The 1,498-nt window shown below is 45.0% G+C and overlaps 1 protein-coding gene across 1 annotated transcript in view; it reads right to left on the bottom strand.

The window, feature by feature from the left end:
• Positions 1–1,498, bottom strand: part of LOC107550206 (nuclear receptor ROR-alpha-like) — a 321,953-nt gene that overhangs the window by 4,396 nt on the left and 316,059 nt on the right. Inside the window, exons 5-6 of the mRNA XM_016231447.1 lie at positions 1,113–1,498; positions 271–392 (exon numbers count right to left, since the gene is read on the bottom strand). The exon at positions 1,113–1,498 is cut by the window's right edge and continues 9 nt beyond it. Of these exons, the coding sequence (XP_016086933.1) occupies positions 271–392; positions 1,113–1,498 (508 nt within the window). The remainder of the gene's footprint in view (positions 1–270; positions 393–1,112) is intronic.

Genomic DNA, 1,498 nt, shown 5'->3' with positions numbered 1-1,498 from the left:
CAGGATTTGATACTGTACATTTAACACATTCTGATTCTACATTTAACACATTCTAACCTCCACAAACTGGCATATTTTAAGAAAACACAGTACTCTAAAGTAGCCACTTAAATGGCTGTTCATCTTATTAATGCAAAAAGTCGGAAAATTTTCGATCCCAAAAACATCACCTCATCAGTGGCCCTGCAAGTTAAGACGTTAAATTGCAAAGATCCCTGCCCAAAGCTTCTGAACAACCATATGTGGCTCTTCAAGAACATGTGTGTTTACCTTGCTCTGGTAGCTCTCCACCTCCTCCTGAAGGAACGCCTGCCAGGTCATCTGCTGAAGTTCTTCTCTCAGGTACTGACACGTCTCCATGTGGGACTTGGAAATGTTCTGGGCCAGATGTTCTGAAACACAATGCAACATACCTTCAAAAAACCTCTGTCGCGCCTTACTGCACTTTAAGTACAGACATATTGATATATATGTATGTATGTATGTATTTATATAAATATACATGTGGTACGAAATGCCATTTGTTTCCCATTAGTGTTTTAAAAAGGTTCTTCTTACTGGCGGATTCATTTATGCTTACAGAAACGCTGAGGGAAAAGATCTTTCAAAAGAATCAGTGTTTTATTTGTCTCCCCAATCAAAGAGCTGCACTGTAGCGGTTTGTGATTTTAAGTCGATTTAGAAGCTTGTTGACCGTCTGTGTTTCTGTGCAAGACGAAAATAGGGAAGTACTTCAAGTATAAATGTGAGGAGTGTGTGTAAATTCATGGCAACAAAGGTCATATTTGCTTTCAGCAAGAACGAGCGAATGGAAATGAGAGAAAGAAAAAAAAAAGTATAAAAATTCAATCATGTTGAAAACACATCTGTTAAAAGGAGTCCCAGAGCAGGAGGGGAAGCTAAAAAAATGATTTCCCTTGGCGCATGCCCTGCTGGATCCTGATTGGCCCTAATTAATGGAAACTAATTAGAAAAAAAAGAGGTTCTGTTAATGAGTCTTTGAGATGAGTCTCCAAACTAATGCTATTTTAAGACACCTTTAGCGACGTTTGCCCCACGGTTGGGTTCTTCCCCCTAGTACCATCTCTTACCCATCCAGAATTATCACTTACCCAACTCGGCCATGGAAACGGTGGGGGATGTCTCCCCATTTGTGAAGGAACAGTAGGGGAAGAAGCCCGAGCCCGGGGTGAAGTCGCAGATGGGTTCTGGCTTGATGCCGTTGATGTCCAGGCCGGACTGGTCGGGCGAGGGTTGGATGTCCAGGTAAAAGCTGCTGACGCCCGAGTCGGGCTTGGTGCCGTCGGGCGTGTGGCCATTCATATAGCCGCTCAGGTCATCGTGGAGCTCGGTCAGGCCATTGGTGGAGAGGCCGTAGGTTGGGGTAAGGGGCTCTGCCTCACCGGGCTGCTGCTGGTGGTCCCGCTGTTGCTGCTGGAGCCGGTGTTTCTGTACTTCCGCATAGAGGCTGTCCCGCTGTTTCTTTGACATCCGGCCA

This window comes from Sinocyclocheilus grahami, unplaced genomic scaffold (genome assembly GCF_001515645.1).
Source record: "Sinocyclocheilus grahami isolate Dianchi unplaced genomic scaffold, SAMN03320097.WGS_v1.1 scaffold392.1, whole genome shotgun sequence".
Classification (NCBI taxonomy): domain Eukaryota; kingdom Metazoa; phylum Chordata; class Actinopteri; order Cypriniformes; family Cyprinidae; genus Sinocyclocheilus; species Sinocyclocheilus grahami.
The sequence above is the reverse complement of the archived record's forward strand: the minus strand, read 5'-3'. Positions and strand labels throughout refer to the sequence as shown.